Here is a 21,564-nt window from a genome sequence, read left to right as displayed (position 1 = left end):
TGTCTAAACAAGGGAAGAACTGCATTCTGGGTTTGAAAATGGATCACATGTCAGAACAGAGCATCATGGGAGAAAAATAATATTACTTTAAAATTAAATATATATTCAGTAACATACATTCTGGTAAAAATAATGGGAAAAATTAAACAAATACATTTAAAGGAACCAACGAATATAACAAATATGAACAAATAAAGAGGAGAATGCTAATGCAACATGCTAACGCGGCAGAAAAAAAGCGCAAACAGAATCCCGTAAATACACCGAAAAAAGTGTGAAAACAAGTTCGTTTAAAAAGTGTGAATAAGAGAAAACATTCAAAAGTGAAAAGGACATTGATATTACGAAAAAGTGAAATGTGGAAAAATGTGAAAAAAAAAAGTTTTCACATAAATAAGGTCGAAAGAAACTAAACTTTCAAACATCGCAAACAACGACTTTGTGAAAAAATCAAAGTTTGAATACCCGATGAGAGTTCGCATTCGAAAAAATAAAAAAAAGTGAACAGATTACGCTTAAAACTACCTAACGCAAAAGTCTGAATACCCCCCTTAGTCTCATGTTTTGAAACCTTGTTTCATGGGTAAATAAAATATATTTGTGTGTATTGCATGTGTTTATACAACATAAATGTAATACCCCTTTCACATCGCACTTTTAAAACGGTATATTGCCGTTTTTTTTTCCATTTTAAAACGTTTAAGGCTGCAATGTGAAAGTGACAAAGTTGATTTACCGGTTAAAGTTAACCGGTATTTCAACACGGTTAAAAAGCAGAGTCCTACACGTGTTAAAGCCGTTTTTTGGGCAGTTTGAACAGCTCTATTTCAATGGCTTGAAACATGTCCCTTGGGGGCTAAACGGGTTGAAAGTCGCCCAAGGGGGGACGTGCAGCAATGATCAGTGAGCACTGATGCGCTATCCCGCATTATCGCTGCCAGATGAGCAGCAGAGTGGACTGCTTTCCATAGCGCCCTGCTAAGGAAAGTCATCCACTCCCCTGAAAATTAACAAGATGCTCAAAACACCCAGTTTGAGCGGCCTTCAGCTCAAAGCCGCCCAGTGGTGTATACTCCGGCAATGAGCGGTGCTGAGCACTCATGCAACATTGCCGGGAAAGCCGTTCATCTGCTGGTATTACCAGCAGATGAGCGGCTTTGGAGGACGGCTTTGCATAGCTCTGCGATATGCAAAGCCGTCCTCCCCCCTCCGTCTGCGCCAGGCATGAAAAGACAGTGTTGTTTTGCAATAGGGAAAGTCTGCATGATTAACTGCCAGTCACTGTCTAAATATATTCCTACATTACATTGTTACTAAGAATAAACTTTAGGGACTCCCAATAACTGCAAAAGAGAAGCCCTGTAGTGGTTTCACTTTTGCGGTAATTTGGAGTCACATCCCTAAAGTTTATTCTTAGTAACAATGTAATGTAGGAATATATTTAGACAGTGACTGGCAGGTAATCATGCAGACTTTCCCTATTGCAAAACATTGCATGAAGTAATATCAGTCATTGTCTTTTCATGATGAGCAACATAATGATAAAACGGCATGAGTTCATGACTCAACACTGTGCTGGGCATTGATGCAGAATAGTGATGATGGTATAATAATGCAAATTGCGCTTTTGCAGCAGATAGAGTAGATCGATAAAGTGGCCATACATCAGAAAGACCGGTCTCCCAACCACGATTGTGTACAATTTCCCTTCAACTCCTGGCAGTCCTTGATGGTTTTTGGACACACAGTGTACTCACAATCTGTCATACAACCCATCTGCTGCATGATTGTATGATTGAAGCTTCATTTAAATAGGGGATCAAAATGATAGTAGTGACAGAATTGTGCAAAAGGATGACCACCGCTCTCTTCAGCCACCCACCGGTCTGCCGCTTGGAAACTTCTGTGGCTCCCAGCATCTTCACTGCACCTCTCTTCTCTGCTAGCCAGGGAAAGAGTGTCACATGACTCTGGTTGTAGGAGCCATCTAAAGACAAATTGCATGTGCTTAAAAGCACATGCAATCTGCTCCCAATCCCAACTGATCTGACGTTCATCAGGTCAGATCAGAGTACCAATCCCCCAGGGTCAGCATTGTATGATTGTGTGCACAAAATCCATCTGAAAAAGGCCCCCATACATCAGAAAGATATTGTACCCAAACGTACAATCTCAACTGGTTGTATGACTGATTGTATGTTCATGGTGTGTCCAAAAACCACCAATGACTCTGGGGAGTTGAAGGGAAAGTTGGACATAATCGTGATTGTAAAACCGGATTTTCTGATGTATGGCCACTCATTGAGATTGTATGATTGGGTGCACTGTCTTTCTGATATATGGCCACCTACAGAGAGATATATAGAGATGTACAATTTTTTTTTTATTTCTTTGTAATTACAGTTTCTTATATAGCACACACATATTTTGCAGCGCTTTACAGAGAATATTTATATTAACACTCACATCAGTCCCTGCCCCAGTGGAGCTTACAATCTATATTCCCTACCACATGTACACGCACACACAGACTTTCTAGGATTAATTTTGTTGGGAGCCAATTAGCCTACCAGTATATATTTTTTGGGGGGGATTGTGGGAGGAAACCGGAGTACCTGGAGGAAACCAATGGACGTATGGGGAGAATATACAAACTCTGCACAGTTAGAGCTATGGTGGGAATCAAACCCATGACCTTAGCGCTGTGAGGCAGTAATGCTAACCATTACACCGTCCGTACTGCCCCAAAATGCACATAAAAATATCCCAGAAGCTCCAATCACCTCTATTTTTTAAATATACCGGTTTGGGAGCGTTTCCACTATCCCTCGACCCGGTAGCATCCTGGGTTTAACCCTGGTTATTACCTGGGTTGGATTGCAGGGGAATCCAAAACAGAGTTATTTGACAAGAGAGCATTTCCACTACCAGAAACCCCGGGTTGCTGCTCATCCCCGCGGAAGTTACCGGTTATTTCTGCTAGTGGAAAAGGGTTATAATTCACAGGGCTAGTAAACTCTTGGAATGGTGCCAGGGACGTGAATTTAGCTTACGCTAATGGGCCATACAAATGGGCCGATTACAGCCCCATTTCTAGCGATCTGTCTAGATTGCTTAGAAATGAAGCACAGGTCGCTCTATATGTATGGCCCCCTGCAATGGCGAAGCGCACATAGCCATCACCTGACTAGATCCTGCAAGCAGTATAAAGCCCCATACACACACTAGACGAGGCCATGGCCGATATAGTTTACAATAATCGGCTGTGGGTGGCTGACTATGACAGATCGCTCAGCACACAGCGCTAGTGCATCGCTGTGTGCCGAGTGATCCACGCTTAACAAGATCAAAAGAGCCAGGGCATAAGGCTCTACCTTCCACAATCATCAGACATCAATCCATTGATCATCTGTACAACTCAATGGAAAGAACTACCTGGTGGAGACTGGAGAGATCCACCACCTGATGGTTTGCATCAATCAATTATGGGGCACAAGGAGGCATGTGCCAACATGCACCTAACACCACACTTAATTGTTCATATACTGACGAGTTCAGACCTACATCAGCAAAAATACTACTGCTTACACATTACATTTATTAGTAATCTTCCTACTACGTTACAGATACTAGGGAAAACAGTTCAAATATAGAGCTATGACTACAACAGAAGCCATATCCATGTATATAAATAGCTTTGCAAGTAATCATATCTTAATTATAGTCTAAGGCTGAGCTCCTTTACATATAGCAAGTATTTTTTCCCGCTCACACCAAATATAGGAGGTGTAAAAAAGGAAGCACAATTTTTTTTTTTTTTTTTTTATCAACCCTGTTAAAATGTACTGTATAAATATACAGATGGAGACCTCCCAAGCCAGCCTTCTCTGGATTGCCATGGCCTATTGTTCTCAGCTGCAATACAAAACGCATATATACAAGGCGATACAATTCCTGCTGCAGTCCCCCTTTGGTACAGTAGGTGAAAGTTAAGGTGCCCATACACTGCTGCGACGTCTCGTCACCCGATACCATGGCAAGCTGCCAGGACCGTCCCTGCTTCCCGCCTCCCTCGCCGCCAGGAGGGAGATCCCAGGATGGGTGGACGGACGGGCAGCAGGTCCGACCACCCGGTCTGGTCCGATGCATACGGGACCGTGCATCGGACCCGACAGCATGTCAGGGAGAGGCGATTTGGTCCGATTTAACAGGCCGATTGGTCGAAATCGGACTAAATCGCCTCAGAGTATGGGCACCTTTAATATTTGCGGCTAACCCCCAAAACATGTTTTTTTTTCAGGGATTTAGCCGCAAATATTTTTTGATAAATGTGGCCCTTCATCTGATCTATCTGAAAGCAATAATGTAACAATGGCAATGACAGTAAAGGGGCATACACATGGGGCGATTTCAGCCCCATTTCTAAGTGATGTGACTAGATGGCACCCGCAGAGGTAGACAGTGCTTGCACTGGGTTTCCCGCTAGATCGTGGGGCTTTGCCTCGCTCAGCACACAGCTTGTGTATGGGGATTAATAGATATGATGAATTTATGTAATCTCCAAGCCAATATTAAGGTGTGTGTGCGTGTCAACAACAATTTATAAAGAAAATAATGTGTGCATCCAATTCCTGCAACTGCTTTTTGTTATCTCTTTTATGTGGGTTACTCCAAATGCATTCTACAGATGAAGAATACAATCATGCTACATAGTGATATCACGGGCAGGATGTAATGCAGCTGCAGTATGGGATGCTGGATGAACTCTGACTTTTTTTTTTTAAAGGGGCAATCACTTACAAAGCAAAACCATGGGTACTTGTTTCCTAGCATGGCACCCATCGCATGGCATTGTGTACCTTATTTAGTGGTGTGCGATGCTTGTACAATTAAATATTGCATAGTATGCCAGCAAATGGGATGCAATGAGATTTTTTATTGTACAAGCACCCATGCCATGAGATGTGATGGGTGCTTACAATGAGATGTAATCCCCCAGTATCCACGCCATCCCGAAGCGCGGCGAGCCCCGCGAGGGGCCGCTGTACGCGTCCTCCGACCTTTTCATACCCCCACTATCCACGTCGGTGTGGAGTTGAATTTAGATAGTGTGGCGAGCTCAGAGATAACATGTAAAGTAATCCGTGTGCGCTCACCACACTATCTTAAAATCAACTCCACACCGACGTGTTTAGTGGGGGTATGAAAAGGTCGGAGGACGCGTACCGCTGCGCTCGCCACGCTTCGGGATAGCGTGGATACTGGGGGTTACATCTCATTGTAAGCATCCATCACATCTCATGGCATGGGTGCTTGTACAATTAAAAATCGAATTGCATAGTATTCCGCAATATTCCAGGGGGATGCGATGCGATGAGCTTTTTAGGAGCCCATACGATGGAAATCGTGGGCGACGTTCTAGGAAACAAGTACCAAACCATGCCTTGTAAGTTTAGCCAGCATCCCGCAGAGCCGCCGAATTGACGCGGCATTACATCCCACCCCAAATGTGGATCACAACTACCCATACCCTCTTGTGATGCAAAATTGACACTTAAAGAGAGAGATATATAGATATATAGAGAGCGGGGTGGAGCGGACCGGCACTCAGTCCCAGATGCTTGTTCTGCTCCGGTGCCTTCCAATACACAGTAGATAACTAGAAGAACACAGCGGCGGCACTCGGAGACTCGTGGAAAAACAACTTTATAAAATCATCAAGCAGGTGCAAACAAAGACCAAGGTCTTTGTTTGCACCTGCTTGATGATTTTATAAAGTTGTTTTTCCACGAGTCTCCGAGTGCCGCCGCTGTGTTCTTCTAGTTAGAGATAGAGAATATATATATATTATATATATATATATATATATCTCTCTCTCTATCTCTATCTCTATATATATATATATATATATCTATCTATCTATCTATCTATCTATCCATCTATCTATCTATCTAGATGAGAGAGAGAGAGAGAGAGAGAGAGAGAGAGAGAGAGAGAGAGAGAGAGAGAGAGAGAGAGAGAGAGAGAGAGAGAGAGAGAGAGAGAGAGAGAGAGAGAGAGAGAGATATATACATACACACACACACACAAACTGTTTCAATTCTAGACATAGCTACAGTACATCCTTAGCTTTCCTGCAGATTATTGTATTTCATATTGGGAAGCTCAATAGGAAATACAATGAAGTCCTGTTCTACCGTGCTTCTGAAAGCCAAGCATAGCTGCTTTCATCACCAAAATATCACAAGTCTATGAAAGATTCGGAGTAGTGAAGAGAACAAATACTGACACATATCACATATGGGCTGCTACTAGAGGTTTAAACAAACCCTTTATGTGCCAGAGTGCTTAAAGTTATTGGGCCTACACACGAGATTTGTGCCAGAGATTTAGCATGAGAGATTCCCTGAATCTAGATCACTCAGAAAGTGCCAGCGATGGGGCCTACACACATAGCAATAAGGGCTATTTTCTAAGCGATCTAACTTCATTTGAATAGATCACTTTGAAATAAAACACATCGCTGTGTGTGCAGAGCCCATAGCGATAGGGATGCGCAGCCCCGCACTTCGCTACCACCAGGAGATGTAGAACCAGCATGCTAGGTAAAATAGGAGATTTAAGTTAAGCAAGTTAACGCAGATCGCTATCGCCCATTACACAAAACACAAGCAACGTTCAGTCTCTTGACCAGATATATTCAGCAGTCTAGTTATACAACTCCTGGCGATAGCGAAGCGCAGAGCCGGACATGGCTATCCCTATGGTCCCCACACACACGGTGTGTTTAATTTCTAAGCAATCTAATCAAATTAAATCAGGTCACTTAGAAAGAGCCCTTTATCACTACATGTGTAGGCCCCATAACTCCCAGAGGCAATGGAGACCTGTATGGTTCACAGCGGGACCCAAGTGTGTCCAACAGAGTTCTGTGGCACATCCGCTGCTGCAAAGGGTCTCTGTGCTGTGTGAAAGGGCCGTTTCATCAACCCGGTCCTGTTCTCGCTATAGGGAGAAGGCAGCGCTGCCTCCTCCCCCACCCCTGATGAAACGCCGCTCCTCCCCCTTTCTGAAATTAGCGACCCAACTTATTGCCGGGCTGCTGTGGGGGCTAATCAAGCAAATGTCGGGGTGCTCCCCGAATGGACCCATGTCCATATCCTGGGTCCATATAGCATTTGCAATGTGAAAGGAGAATTAATTGGCTCTATCCCAGGAGCCCTGCTAGATACTGGATTAGGGAACAGGATAACTTCCTCCTGGTATTGCTTAGGCTTCACAGCAGCAAATAACAGTGCATTTGCCACTTCTGCTGGACTGCAAGATGGATCTCTCATGTCTGACCCTGACTCACAGCATAGCTGCTCTGTAAATTCACTGCTGGCACCAGTCACTGTGGCGGTGTGGAGATTGCTATCTATATCATTCTTTACAAATTGTTTATCTATGGATAGCTGAAGTTACTGAGGTTTACTGTAACTGAGGAAAAAAGCAACTACACACCATTGCTGCAGATGCATCTTTGTAAGGGTAAAATAAACTAAATCATTATTATTAATAGAGTGCAGCATTTTTGGAGTGAAGGGTGCTCAAACAACATGTTCTGGAGTGAATCAGAACTGGCATGTAGTTGCAGTGCTGTTTCTATAAGATGAGCACCGTGCCTGCTACCATATACTATTTTAAAGCTTGTCCACTGACTACTATTGCTGCTGGGCCACCAGCGGCTCCAAATGGTCCCTCAAGTCGTCTCTCCCACCTGACCCCTATTACTTCTTTCTCAGTGGGCAGTTCCTCCACATGACACTGCCGCATGTATCCTAACACAGGATTCCTTTGTTAGGATGCAGCAGTTCACTGTCATTTAGAGTAAAATTCAAACTCCATGTTTTTTAGGTACGAGTAGTGTGGGGGGGGGGGAGCCATAATAAAGGCAGGGGGGGGGGGTGTAAGAGCGTAATTTAAGCACGGTGTCGAAGCCAAAGCAAAATATAATCTTTTCTTTTTTCAATGGTCTTTTTCTGCAGGACCACACCACCTTTCCGGTGTACATGTGAACAATTCTTTTTTTTTTTTTACATATGTATGGGGTGGTACACATTTTTACTTGTTTGCACTGAAAGCCAAAAAGTCTACAAACAGCACTGAGTTGGAGAATGTTTATCACCTCCTCCGGGCATGGATAACCTTACAATGTTAGGCGGAGCTGGATTACATGAAGCAGGTTTGGTAACAAATGTAATTAGGTAACAGTATACATCCGTCTGGATCAGAAATACAAATGAACACCTCTGCAATCTTTGGCTGTTAATGTGATGTTTAATAGCAGCTGTGTTGTGTGCTAAAGGTGCATACACACGGGGCAATATGATCGCTGGCAATATATTGCTCAGCAATCATATTGCCCCGTGTCCCGTTTTCATCTACGACCAGAGATGGTCGCAGATGAAAATTTAAACACTGCTGGGTGAAGAGGCAGGGGATGTTGCTGGTCGGAGGAGCATGTTCCTCCGACCAGCGACCATTCAGGGGCTGAAAACGGGAGCGTGCACCCGGCGATTTATCGCTGGTGCACACTCCAATCACTGGCAATATGGTTGCTCAGCGACCATAATCCCAGCGATTTCAGCCCCTATCGCCCCCGTGTGTACACAGCATTAGAGTGTGGGATCACAGCATATGACTTGCATCCAGTCCTAGTGATCCAAGAGATTGCAGGGAATTTAAGCCTGCTCATTTAACAAATCCATTGATTAGATATGGCTGTCACATGCAATATTTTCAGAGTTAATAATGAATACAGTATGTGTTTTTATATTTACTAAGAATGTGATACATAGATATATAGTGTGTGTGTGTGTGTGTGTGTGTGTGTGTGTGTGTGTGTGTGTGTGTGTGTGTGTGTGTGTGTGTGTGTGTGTGTGTGTGTGTGTGTAAATACTTTGCTTTATTACCATCCAAATTTCAGAGGGAACAGCAATTAGGTGCTGGTATTAGGGAAACTCTGAAATAAGCCTAATGAGCCAGGACTTTCCTTGCTGGCCAGTGTGAACAGCATCAGAAGACATTGCCATGCCAGTGTCTCAGTGATACCATTTAGTACTGTCAAGGCAAATTAAACGGATTCCAGTCAAATAGGTCACACACACCATCACCCGCCAGGATACATTAATGAAACATTTTAAAATGATTATAGCAGCAAACGTAATTATAGGCTGAGTTGCCAACTTCGCTACACATCCTGCCCGGCTAAGCTACAGACAGCTGGCACACACATGATCACATGCACAGATTTGGGCACATGTATGTGAGAAGCTCAGCCAGATGCGGCCATGCACACCGGGCACCGGCAGGGGCTGATTTTTCTGCTAGTTATCACACATCGCTGTCACTCTCAGGGGAAGATCTATTCAGTGGAAACTAGGTCATCCCAGCTCCAAGTACTGGTCTTACCCCCCAGCCAGCCTGGCAGTGCCATGGCAAGACTGCATGCAGTGTCTAGGCTAGCGTACCCTGGTATGAGAGTACTTCCACACTGACCATCAAACCCAGCCAGGTGCCCCAGCAGGGCGAAATACCCACCATCTCCTCCCACACCGGGCTCCGGTTGCTGTAGGAAGGATATGCATGCTGCTCCATCATCCCTCCAGGAAGTCGCCAAAGGGATCAGGAAGACACAAGTGTCAGAGTCCCGGTAACACACGGCGAAATGCAAGTGTACGTTGCCGGCAGCGGTCCCTGATGCTGGGTTGTTCTCTGAGTACAGCGCTGCGCCGGTACTGGGGCAGCCGGGATCTCCCTCCTCACCGCCCCTTTACTCAGGCTTCTGAGGGTGAAACTCCTTCCTTCACATCGTCTTCCCTCCTCACACCCGCTACTTCGCCTCCTCCCTCCCTCACAGTCCCCACGCCCCTCTCTCCTTATCCTCCACTCGCCGCTCTCCCACCTCTATACTAGCAGTGCTCGTGTCGTGTCTGGGCACCCCTCCTGCCCTGTGCCCTCTGCTTAGCATCACTGCAGGAAAGGGCAGGAGGCAGGAAATCCAAAGATGTCATTTAAGATCTAAATATAACCATGAATGCACGTATTATCTAGTCAGTAAGATTTGTAAAGAAAATAAACTTTTTTGTTAATTTTATCTATGTCTCATCATAATCAGCTTCTTTTAAGCATTTATCATATTTATCATGGTTAAGGTGATCAACTTTTTTTTAAATGAAAAGAGGACAAAAATAAATTGAAGAAAAACAAATATTGTAAATGAAAGAAACATTTTATTAATTACCATAATACACTATAATATGATAAATGCGTACTAAAAAAACACTTGTAACATTTTATATTGTAATTATGCTTACATGCCTTTAATTATTATTTAAATGAGTACTTTACCATTTAACCATTCTTTGCATTAAATATTTTCATGCTTTTTGTGTAATGTACTGTAAATAATGCAAAAAATCACAGGCAAAAAAAATAAAGATTTATGTTTAAAAAAAAAACGCTCTGTAGCAAAATTTGATACACCATGTAATGTTATACCTATATACCTTATGTATTTGGGTATATGCAGGGGGTGGTTTGTGATAAAAAATCAGCCCGTTAAAAAATGCATGGATGCAGCCCTAATGGGGCGGAGACTGTTAACGTGCGTATGGTCTGCCGAGAGGCGGCATGATCCCTTTTTCTAGGGCGTAATATTGAATTGAACGTAGTTGTAGCCTTTTTTGCGTCTTTTGCTACCGTTGAGTATGCAACTTTATGCTAATGTTGCTACAATGTTCTTTCCTGAATATTCAAGCAATGACATACTCCCTGAGAGTGTCCAAAGATGCGGCAATCATGCTTTGTGTGTCTTTAGATGCTACCATTGAAACTTTTACCAGCCCCATGCTTGGTGCAGATCAAATGTCTGAGTATAGGACCACATAGCTCAAAAGCCACCCAGTGTGTACGGAGCAGCAATGAGCGGTGAGTGCTGATGCGCCATTCCTCAGCATCGCTGGTCGTGCTTTGGAAAGCCGTCCACCCTTTGCGAGGATTTTGTTCAAATGGACAAAACCATGCTGCACTGCAGGTGGGGCAGATGTAACTTGCAGAGAGATTTAAGCTGGATACACACTTACAAATTTATCTGGGCAATCTGTCTGGTTGGAACAAAAATCTGTTAATGTATGGCAGAAAATAACAGACAAGCATTTGCTCCCAAATGCTGCAATATGGATAAAGAATACTATTCAGATAAATGTGTAAAACCAAATGGCTTCAAACTATTTGCCTGAATGAGTGTTGTCTGCTATCAAGTGTTTGGGACCAAATGTTCCATTGTCATTTGCTTCTCTATAGTACCAGATTTGTGTTCCCACCAGACAATTTGGATGTATGTACCCAGCTTTAGATTAGGGTAAGGTGTATTCAAACTGAACTCTAAATTGCAGTTTAATAAAGCAGTCAGTATTTACCCTGAACAGAAACATAATAACCCCCACACTAACTTTCTCTGCACATGTTACATCTGCCCCACCTGCAGTGCAGCATGGTTTTGCCCATTTGCAAACAAAACGTGCCCTGCAATCGTGGTCTGAGTTAGGCCAGATGACTCTGATGAGTGATTGTCCTTAGCACTATGCCTCCACATGTGTCCCCATCTTTCCCAAGATTTGAGATCCCCGATAACCTACCTCCTACAGTAGCGCACGCAGGGGGGGTTTCTGAGTACCCAGAAACCCCCCCCAGGAGTCTAAGGGTCCTAGGCTGAAAGCTGAGGGTCCCCCCTTTCCATAGGTACAAGAATTTAAAAAATCGGCCCTTGGGAACCGGAGATATCTGACTTCAAAGCAGTGGTCCCCATCCAAGCCTGTTAATTGCATTTTCCAGTCAGATATTTCAGGTTCTGTCTAAATTAGAGCTTTTCTGAGGGAATATTCCAAAAGCTGGGACTCTCCCCCTTTGATGGACACTAGCAGCTTGTCTCTACTGTTCCCAGAACCAGAGATATCAGCCTTCCAGCAGCTGGTTACTGCTCCAGCTCCACACACCTGGTATGTAGTTTTATATTCTCATTGGCAGATTGCGCTGCCTCCTGAACTCTGATCTCCCAGTCCCCAATACCATTTGGTAGGTGGGATTATCTCGTTTGTAATTCCATTAAAATCTAAGAAATCTATTTCTGGGAACTGGAGATATATGCTGTCAAGCAAGCTGTCCTCCCACCAGAAAATTATGAATAATAAGCCCACTCCACTATACACCCCTCCTCTGCGTATTAAATATCCTCTACCACCCTGAAAGTTATGTATCAGGGCCCCTTCATTCAGCCCAATGCCCCCTTCTCCCACCATCTGTGCAGTAAAGGGGTAATTAGTGGAAATTACTGATCCAGGCCCTACATGCTGAGTGGTTGATATAATACCCCCTACCACCCGCGGGACATCAAAGCTTCCCCCACCCCTACCGCTGGAGGATCGGTAGGGGCCCCAATACATTGCTATGCCCAGGGGTCTACACTGCTGTTAACGCCCCTGTATGTATATGTATGTATATATATATATATATATTTTTTTTATTATTAATGTTTATATACATTTGGTCTATCTATAATACTGTAACTGGCCCGGCATATACTGGGTCACCTAAGTGTCCATCTCCGTGCTTTGCTCCGCCCCTCTGGAAACCCCCTTCTGAAAATCCTGCGTTTGCCCCTGTCCTACCTTCTTTTAGCACAGTGGCCGCTCTGGCAATAGACAGCAGCCTGCAGTGGCTCCATTCCCCCAACTGCCAACCTGCACCAGCCTGCCACTTTAATCTGCCCAGGTGTTTTCATAAGTTAGTAGCAAACAAGGGAGAATTTGCGTCCCATGCATCAGCGGCCCAGGCAGCACAGGGAAAAAATCTGATCTCCAGGCTCTCTGCTGCTCACTCCTCACTAGGGTGGCCAATCCCGGGATCTGGCCCCTAAAATGCTGGGATTTTCAATCCCGGGATTGCATGCGCAGTCTAATGCCGGGCAGTGTCTGCGTGTGCGCTCAGATGCTGCCCGGCTTCTCCCTTCCCCGGCAGTGTGGCTCTGCGCAGCGCCAAGGAGCTGCACAGACCCGTCCTGGGCACGCAGCATGACTTCATTGCCCGCCCGACTGCCTACCCTCCTACCCGTGGCTTCACTATGCGGCCGCTCACTCACCCACCCGCCTCCCGGCATCAGTGATCGGCCGCCCACCCTCCTGGCCGCACCGCACATGTAAGTAAATATGCGGGGCGGGTTTTTTAATTAAGGAAGCCAATCCCGGGATCCCGGGATTGAAAAAATGCTCCGGGATTGGCAACCCTACTCCTCACCCTGATCCTGCCAACTGTACTCCACCAGGAGGGGCATCACAGAAGCAGCTCAGGAGTGACCCAGTGACTTTGTAACTCCAGCACTTCCCCAGGTAAAAGACAGGGGGCATATGTAGTATAAGGTGGCTGCTGCTGCAGAGTACAGACCCAGAAGCACAGGAGTTTGTATCAGACAGACTTAACTGAAGCCACTGGCAGGGTTCTCCAGCAGTAGCAATATGCAGCAGCAGTGAGTTATAACCTCGAGCAGGTAAAAGACAGAACACTGGCAGCTCTTTAAGGGCGGGATGTATTAACATACATTGCCGCCTCTCGCCACTCCCCGCTGCGATGTTAGCGCATATGTACCAACATATGTGGCTAGCATTGCGGTGCGGTGACGGAGGCTGCCCGCGATACCTGTGATGTGGTGTGCGGGGGGGGGGGGGGTCTCCGTCAGCTTCTGGGCTCTGCGTCTCCTCCTCCCCCTGCAGCCAGAAGGACATCCTTGGCTATGACATGCTGCTGGGGTAGGAGGAGCAGCATGGAGGATTGGGGTCTGTGGCGCGCAACGGGTGGCGATAGAAGCCCATGGTCCACAGCCCTGCAAGTGGGGGAGAGTGGCCAGCTCTGCTGGCAGGTGGGCTATTCCACCAGAAATTGGCCCAGTATGCCAATCTGCCACTGGGTATATGGATATGTGGCAAATTTGCCACAGTATGCAACGAAGGGTTAACAATATGCCACACACATGCAGAGAGTGACATTATAAGGCAGGGGTGTTAAAAGGGCAAGGGGAACAAGAGGGTGACAGCATAATGCAGTAGGAGACAGAGATTGACAGCATAAGTGGGGGGAGGGGCAGGGTCACAGGGAGGGGCAGGGTCACAGGGAGAGACAGTGGGTGACAGCAGCAGGCAGGGAGAGGCAGGGGAACAATCACAATGTCCTACATGGTGGAGAAGAGGAGGTATACAGTGGTCTCTACTCTGCTTGAATGTTAGCTGCCTTTAATTTAGAGACAGTAGTGCATGGGGAAAAAAAATGTACAGTGGTCTGTTAACTAAAGACAGTATATCGCTGTGATCAGTAGTGCTGATAGGTGACCTGGACTTTTCAATCAGCTGGCACAGAAAAGGTAAGTGGCAGGTCCCTCAGGCAGTGGGGCCCACCCTGCTCTCTGCATTGGGCCAAACATCTGATATTGCAAAAAATGGTCTGCAGGGGGCCCAGGGGATAACTCATTGTAGGTTTGGGCAGTAGTGGACTCCTTAGTCCTCAAGGACCCCTGTCCATTGTACCTGCTGCGCTAATGATAGTTCCTCCTCTGGTGCACACTGCACGATATCGTCTATTGATGATATCGACAATGATTTCCCCTTGATCGCCATGGCAAATAATATACGCCATTATTCTGGTTCACTCGCAAAGGCAAATTCCTTCTCAAATGGACAAAACTATGTGCACTGCAGGTGGGGCAGATGTAACTTGTGCAGAGAGAATTAGATTTGGTGGGGTTTTACTTCAAATTGAGATCTATATTGCAGTGTAAAAATAAAACAGTCAGTATTTTCCCTGCACATAAACAAAATAACTCACCCAAATCTAACTCTTTCTGTACATGTTACATCCCCCCCCCCCCTCCTCTGCAGTGCACAGGGTTTTGTCCATTTGAGAAGGAACTTGCCTTTGCGAATGAACCAGAATAAGGGAAATAGTCAGGGGCGGATCCAGGATAAAATGACAGGGGGGGCACCATGACAAAAGAGGGTTTAGGTGGGGGAGGGGCGGTGTTAGTGGTGTACATGCTAAGAGAGCAGCAGAGAGAGGGTGGGAATGGGATTAAAAATAGACCCTGTCATTTAAAGTACGCAGGCCCACCATGGCGACAAAAGGGAAGGATGTAGTTGTGCGCGCGCCGAAGGCTCGCTCCAGAAAAGGGGGTGTGGCCACTCAACAGGGGGCATGTCCTTAAGTGTAGTGTACCACACCATATACAACTTCTACACATTATGCAACAAAATACTAGACCCCATTATACTTGCCCCTTACACATGATGCCAAATGGATTGTGTCAAAATTCACATAATGCCACATGGATTGAGCCAGAATTCACAATACGCTTCATAAACAGGGACATTGTCCACCAAAGGTGCGCATTAAACATTTACACCATAATGTCCGTTACACGTTAAGTTACAGGCCATTATGTCCATTATGTATTATGCCAAACACCATAATGCCTATTAAAAATTATGCTACATAAGTGCTGCGTATCTACATGCTCATTGCCAAGGGTTCCATGCTCATTGCCAGAGGTTCCATGCTTGTTGCCATGTGCTATTACATGCTCATTGCCAAGGGGGAATACATGCTCGCGGTAAATGGGGGACAGCCGCCGCCAGGCAGAAGTGATAGCCACTGACAGTGGCAGAGCCTGGCTGTATTCAGAGCACGGCAGGTCCCGGCTACTTAGTAGTAGTAGTAGTAGTACGTTTATTTATATGGCGCCGCAAAGTGTCCGCAGCGCCGTACATAGCAAACAAAAAAAAATGACGAGGTAACGTACAGGGTGTGTTGAAAAATACAGTATAAATGGGGGTATAGCTGGTAGAACTAAAATCAGCATCAGTTCAGAAGTAGGTGTCAAAATTGTCAAGGAGACTAAAGATGAAGTAGAGGAAGGGAAGAACAGGACAGGAGCACAGGTGAGGTAAAGAGGTAGGGTGAGTACGTGAGGAAGGAGGGCCCTACTCATAAGAGTTAACATACTAAAAATAGGTGGGTGGACGAACGAAAAACAATAGGATAAGTAGGAACGGAGGGGAACGGAGGCAGGATAAGAGGATCAAAAGAGGTTAGGAGGAGGGATAGGCTAGTCGAAAAAAGTGGGTTTTGAGGGAGCGCTTGAAGGAGGTAAGGGAATCAGAAAGCCTGATGGGTGGCGGGAGGTTGTTCCAGTGCAGGGGGGCAGCGCGAGAGAAGTCTTGGACACGGGAGTGGGAGGAGGTGATTAGGTGAGAGGTCAGTCGGCGGTCAGTGATGGAGCGAAGAGGACGGGAGGGAGTGTGGATAGAGATCAGTGAAGAGAGGTAAGGAGCGGTGGAGGAGGAGAGAGCTTTGTAGGTGGTGGCTACTTGAAATAATACCCCTTAGGTGGCTACTTGAAATAATACCCCTTTCACACCAGAAAATGCATTCCCAAGTTGGCCCCTTTTACACCAGCCTAGTCCCTGCGTTTTCTGGTGTGAGGGAGAGAGAAAACCACCCCACCCCCATTTTAACCAGTTATCTCATTTAACCGGCTATATCTTTGGAACCAACTGACCCATTTACATGAGACAAGTATCATATTGAAGAACTTTTGAGTGGGCTTTGAATGATTTTGGTCCAGTTAAACTGGAACGTTTGGTTCCAGAGTAATCTGCCCTCAAAGAACAAAACCCGACACTCGGTGTCCCGACGGGCACCGGCTATTCTCCCTCGTGGGGGTCCCCTCCCCCCATAGAGGGAGAATAGAATAGGTGGCGAGCGCAGCATGGTGAGCGCAGAGAGCCCGCAAAGGGCTTTGTTGCGCTCACTTGCTGTCTGAGTCTGGCCAGTCGGGATCCCAACATCGGGCTAATGACTGTCGGGACCATATACCAGACTCGTATGTCTGTATAGTCTCCTATACATTCATTCAAGTCAGGTAAGATTAGACTTAAGGGGCATACACATGTAGAGATCTGTGCTAAGCAATTTTGCTAAGCTATTTTGCTAAGCAATTTTGCTGGTGTCAAGATCTCCCATGGGGTGCACATACACATGCAGAGATTTGTGCTAAGTGATTTTGCTAAGCGATTTTGCTAAGCAATTTTGCTTAAGCAAAAAAAGTCAGGGTAATGGTTCAGAATGAGAAATTGTGATCAGTATCTCTCATTCTGTACACACAGAGAGATTTGCAGTCATTTGCTAAGCAATCTGACTAGATTTGACTGCATGCACTGACTTAGTTAGCAAGAGATATTTAATCTCTCGGAGCATACACACAGAGAGATCTGTGCTTACTTTCTAAGCAATCTAGTCAGATTGCTTAGAAAATAGCACAAATTTGTTCCGTGTGTACACCCCTTTACCGTACTATCATTTTAAACCGGGACACTCATGAATTATGCAGGTTCTGTGGCTGGTTGACTTCAATGGTGTATTTTACCTGGTTGTAACTATCCACAAAACCCATTTTATTTGTGAGTGTCCCAGGTTAAAGGCATAATGTGGTATCCAATTAGATGCAAAGAAACATTGGGAGTGAAAAACGGATATTTGTTCAACATTTTTTTTCAGGCTATCCAATTCGATTGCCCAAATAAAATAAAAAAAATATCCAAAAGCAGACAGGTTCAGTAAAACCTGCGTGTTTTTACTGGCTGTAGCCCAAATGGGGCTGCCTGAGGCAGGTGAAATAATATACCTTATAAGCTGCCGCTTATCTGTGTTACTTAGATTGGAGAGAAAATGACATGTAGAAATGGTAAGCCTAGGTAAGATAAGTTTAGGTAAAATCCACTCATTTTAATAATGGGCCTGATTCAAACCCGCTTGCTAAGCAGCGTTCTTTCGCTACCTAGCAAGTGGGTAAACGCCGCCCACTTCCCCGACCAAATGTCCACATCTGCAAGCGAATGGATGTGTACGCTGATTTTTGCTGATGCACATGCGCAGACCTGCAACACGGTCACTGGAGCGAATTCGGGAAAGACTAAGCACGTCTGAATTAGGGCCAATGTGCATTGTTAGCTTTTTCAAACTGGTAGGGGTTAATTTACTGAGATGAAAAAGATTTTTTTAAAGTGTGGGGTGTTGTCCTTAGCAGATTCTACTCATCATTTATCTAGTACCTTCTAGATTATAATAGCTAGAATCTGATTGGTTGCTATGGGCAACATCTCACACTTAAATTCTCACCTTTAAAAATTTACTCCGTAGTGTCTTAATTATTTTTTAACCTTTACCTTGTCTGGCACATGGAACTGAGGGGTGATTCTGGTTAGCTCGTAAACTGCGTAGCTTCCAGCTTTCCGAGCACCTGTGACCCTACCCCGCCTGCTGCAGGTTCAATCTGTCAGATCGGACCCATCAGCTGCACATTGCAGGTGCGTTTTAGCACCCATGATGTGTTGGTCAGATCCGTAGGTTTGTGCCAGCGGTGAAGCACCGCTGGCACACACCTATGTGAAAGGGCAGGCAGTTCGAAACATCTGGGGGCTGTGGGTGCTGGAGCAGGGCAGGCAGTCTGTATGGATAAAAAAATTACCTGGGCAGCATGGGGTCTGGGCTGTGTGAAGCGACTGGGGGCTGGGGGCGCAGAGGTGGAGCAGGCAGTCCACAGTGTCCGGGAATCGCTGAGTGATCACAGACACTGCAGACAGCGGTGGCAGAATTTGAAATCAGTGGCCGGCCTATCTTTTGAATTTTCTAATTCTGCTGCCACCGTCCACAGTGTCCGCTCACTCAGTGCTTCCCAGACACTGCGGAATACCCGCTCCTCCTCTGCACCCCCAGCCCCAGACACTATATGTAGCCCATACTGCCCAGTTTTTTTTTCTCCTGCCCTTGCAGCTCCCTGAGAATTTTACATGGGATAAAATGCATGCGATTTATCCCATGTAAAAATGGCACATCAACTGCTAAATCGTAGTGAGCTCTCCCGGGCAGCTGCCATGGGTGCTCAGGGGAAATTAAGTTTGACTTATCCTTTGGACAAGTCGGCCTAATGTATGGGAGGCCTTTAGGAAAAGAAGCAATGAACTCTTTGGCATCTTTTTTAAAGGAAGGTCACCAATAAGGCTTAGACAGGAATTCACAAGTGTTCTGTATACTGGAATGACCAGCGAACCAGTGGGCCCACTGAAGTAATTTTTACGTAGAGGTTTAACAAAAGATTTTCCAGGAGGAGGTGTAGGATTCATATCCACCACTGCATAAGCAAATGGATCGATGATGGAATGTCTTTCCATCACACTGGCTCATTGTCCAACTCCCAAGCTCTGGATAGCACGTCTCCTTTAAGATTATTAACCAACTCCTGGGGTGAAAGATAACTTGAAATTAAATCTTGAGAACAGGGCACATCTCGCTTGACGAGGCAATGAGTGGCTTTCAAGTAGAGCAGATTTTTGTGATTGGTGACAATACTAATTACATGTGTGGCTCCTTCTAGGAGTTGGTGCCATTCCTCTAAAGCCATTTTTATGGCCAAAAGCTCTTGATCTCCGATTGCGTGATTTCACTCGGCTGGTGAAAATTTGCGAGAAACTACAAGGATGAAGGTGACCGTATAACCCTTTTTGTCAAAGTACTGCTCCTACTCCTACAGCGGAGGCATCTACTTCCACTATGAACGGTAAGAAAAAAATCTGGTTGCGTGAGAACAGGAACAGAGATGAACCTCTTTTTGAGCAGATTAAATGCCTTGACAGTGTCTTCGGACCATTTTGAGGGATTGGCCCCTTTGCGGGTGAGTGTGGTAATAGGCGACACAATGGTAGAAAAGTCTTTATTGAACTTTCTGTAGTAGTTTGCGAAGCCCATACATTTTTGTACCCCTTGGGGTGTGAGGAATTTGCCATGCCAGGGATTTTACTTTTTTTGGATCCATCTTGCGACCTGATCCTGATAGAATCTGACCCTGGAATGGGATGGTCTTAACCACAAATACGCACTTCTCAAGTATGCAATACAGGTGGTTGGCCCAAAGATGAGACAGTACTTCTTTACCCATGAGGCATGTTCTTGAATAGTGTTTGCAAAGATCATTATGTCATCCAAGTATTTGACAACATGGCGATATAGCAGATAACTCTAAAAAGTTAATTGACGAAAAACTGGAAAACAGCAGGAGCATTACTTAGGCCAAAGGGCATGACAATGTATTCATAATGGCCCTCTCTAGTGTTAAACACTGTTTTACACTCCTCCCCTTATTTGATTCTGATGAGATTATATGCTCCTTGGATATCTAATTTGGTTAAAAATAGTGGCTCCCCTGATCCGGTCGAACAATTCGGTGATCAACGGTAGTGGGTATCCATTTTTAATTGTGATGTCATTGAGTCCTCTATAATCTATACAGGGCCTTACGCCGCCATGTTTTTTTCTTAACTAAGAAAAATCCAGCGCCTGTTGGTGAAGGTGACGGATGAATTAAGCCTTTGGCTAGGTTTTCTTTTATGTAGGCAGGCATGGCGTGTGTCTCAGGCAGAGACAGTGGATAAATTCTAGGAGGAGGCCTTTGGAATGACGAAGAATTGGATATTTTCAGAATGAAGAACTCCAACCCGAAGGGGAAGAGCTTGAGTTCTAGGTGTCACAGACCCTCCTTGTATTCTGCTGCCATCCACAGCAGTAAGATATACAGGGTACTTTAATGTCTCTGTGGGTAACGCCCAATTTCAGACGACTGTCTGTGGTGATTACATTTTCAGCAGCTCTTGAATCCAGAAGAAAAGGGAATTATCTGAGCTTATGTTTAATTTGTAATGATACTCATAAGTATACAGTCTTTGGAAAATGGAGAGGAATTGATTACTCCAAGCTGGCCCTCTCCCTGGCGAGCATTTCCTGGTTTCTTAGGGCAGGATTTCACATAATGTGCTGGATCGGCACAGTAAAAACATAACTGCTCAGAATGTCGATGCCTGTGTTACTCTGGAGTCAACTTGAACCGAGTGATCTGCATAGGTTTGTCCTCTGGAGGAGAGGGTGACGACTTGGTTGTAGGAACTGACATCGGTCTTCTTAACACAGATTGACCTCTCTCTTGAGCTCTTTCTCAAAATCACAAATCCACTTTTTTTACACAGGGAAATCAGATCCTCCAATTTAGAGGGTAAGTCTCTGGTTGCCAGCTGATCCTTGATCTGGTCAGAAAGACCATTCCAGAAAGCCGCATTAGAGCCTCATTGTTCCAGGATAGTTCGGAAGCTAAAATTTTAAATAGGATGAGGTACTGCCCCAAGGTCTTGGTTCTCTGATGTACACGGAGGATGTCTGTGGCCACTGAAATGATTCGCCCTGGTTCATCGAAGATGAGGCGAAAAGATGATGAATTTCTGATAGTCAGCCAATACAGGATCTGATTTCTCCCAAAGCAATGAGGCCCAGTTTAAGGCAGACCCCTTTAATAGGGAGATGATGTAAGTGACTTTTGTATGATCAGATGGGAAATAATTGAACTGAAGTTTGAAGTGGATCCTACACTGGTTTATA

At 45.2% G+C, this 21,564-nt stretch overlaps 2 protein-coding genes across 2 annotated transcripts in view; one reads left to right on the top strand and one right to left on the bottom strand.

Moving 5' to 3' along the window:
• The window catches only part of DGKH (diacylglycerol kinase eta), a 248,423-nt gene extending 238,550 nt beyond the window's left edge, over positions 1–9,873 (bottom strand). Inside the window, exon 1 of the mRNA XM_083168927.1 lies at positions 9,583–9,873. Within this exon, the coding sequence (XP_083025053.1) occupies positions 9,583–9,642 (60 nt within the window). The 5' untranslated portion in view covers positions 9,643–9,873. The remainder of the gene's footprint in view (positions 1–9,582) is intronic.
• Positions 9,874–19,520: 9,647 nt separating this feature from the next.
• The window catches only part of LOC146059084 (uncharacterized), a 73,222-nt gene continuing 71,178 nt past the window's right edge, over positions 19,521–21,564 (top strand). The window contains exon 1 of the mRNA XM_083171208.1: positions 19,521–19,699. The gene's annotated coding sequence lies outside the window, so the exon portion shown is untranslated. The remainder of the gene's footprint in view (positions 19,700–21,564) is intronic.

Source organism: Crinia signifera, chromosome 2, assembly GCF_055691185.1.
Source record: "Crinia signifera chromosome 2, ASM5569118v1, whole genome shotgun sequence".
Taxonomy (NCBI): domain Eukaryota; kingdom Metazoa; phylum Chordata; class Amphibia; order Anura; family Myobatrachidae; genus Crinia; species Crinia signifera.
Note: the sequence above shows the minus strand (reverse complement) of the source record. Positions and strands in the feature narration are given on the sequence as shown.